Source organism: Apium graveolens, unplaced genomic scaffold (genome assembly GCF_009905375.1).
Source record: "Apium graveolens cultivar Ventura unplaced genomic scaffold, ASM990537v1 ctg7824, whole genome shotgun sequence".
Taxonomy (NCBI): domain Eukaryota; kingdom Viridiplantae; phylum Streptophyta; class Magnoliopsida; order Apiales; family Apiaceae; genus Apium; species Apium graveolens.
The window spans coordinates 36,516-37,819 of NW_027420661.1; the positions used below are offsets into that span (position 1 = coordinate 36,516).

At 38.7% G+C, this 1,304-nt stretch overlaps 1 protein-coding gene across 1 annotated transcript; it reads left to right on the forward strand.

Moving 5' to 3' along the window:
• The first annotated feature begins 362 nt into the window (after nucleotides 1–362).
• Nucleotides 363–797, forward strand: LOC141704428 (uncharacterized). Its single transcript, XM_074507669.1, has one exon. The coding sequence runs from the start codon at nucleotides 363–365 to the stop codon at nucleotides 795–797; it is 435 nt and encodes a 144-aa protein (XP_074363770.1).
• The last annotated feature ends 507 nt before the right edge of the window (nucleotides 798–1,304 follow it).

Genomic DNA, 1,304 nt, shown 5'->3' on the forward strand with positions numbered 1-1,304 from the left:
GAGATCCAAAGATTGAAGTGTGACCTAGAGGCACAACTGACTCCAAGACCCCCACTTGCTCCAAGACGAAGAGGTCCTCCCCCAATCATAATCTGGATGGTCCAATACCAAGAAGGGCAGTTGCCCCAAGGGCTGATCCAAGTGATCTTATACACCTGGGAGATCCCAATGATCCAAACCCACCATTCACTGATGAGATAATGAACACTCACATTTCTAGGAAGTTGAAGATGCCCATCATCAAAGCATATGATGGTACTGGCAACCCTGCTAACCATGTTAGGACGTTCTCTAATGCCCTGCTGCTACAGCCCATGAATGACGCTATTAAGTGTCAGGCCTTCCCTCAAACCCTGTCGGGTATGGCTCAAAGTTGGTATAGTCGTCTGCCTCCGAACTCTATTGGGTCCTTTAACGACTTGAGCCAAGCTTTTATCAAGCAATTTATAAGTGGCAGAGTGTACGAGAAGAGTTCATCCTCTCTCATGGGCATAATCCAAGGAGTAAAGGAGTCCTTGAGAGAGTATCTGAATCGGTTTATGAAGGAGGCTTTGAAGCTCCCTGATCTTGATGATAAGGTAGCTATGATAGCCCTACAGCAAGAGACTAGTGATGAGTTCTTTAAGATGTCCCTGGCTAAATTCCCTCCCGAGAGTATGTTGCAGCTCCAGGATAGAGCCGGAAAGTATATCAAGATGGAGGAGAGTATGAAGAAGACAGCTGTGAATAACGAACCTACTGGAGACAAGAAGAGGAAGACGGATCAGGAGTATGACGCTAAGGACAAGTACCCATGAATTAGCAAAAGCTCTGACTCCTCATCTTCTAAGAAGAATCAGCAACAAGGTTTGCAGGGTATGCGAGGTACTCTAATAACATAAACAACATATTAATAAATATGAAATTATTTATTAAATTTTAAAAAAAACACTGGGGTACTCTAATAACATAAACAACATATTAAGAATTATTTTAGTCACCGGTCAAATTTATTTTAAATGGTATAAATAAATGTTTAGTACGAGAACATAATATATACATTAAAAACTAATTAACACATAGTAATACGCGTGTAAAAATTATATCAAAAATATATTATATTGTTCAAATATTTGTGGGAGATACATGATTTAAGATTTGTATTCAGAGGTTAGGCCGTTAATTGAAAGGATTACTAGTTTTGTGATTTTCCAAGTTTAATTTTAATGATCCAACTATACGGAAGTTAACTTTGTTAGTTTTGAAGGGTTCATGAAAAAATTTAACGTTCCAACTATACGGATTTTAGTTTTAATGACGGTAAT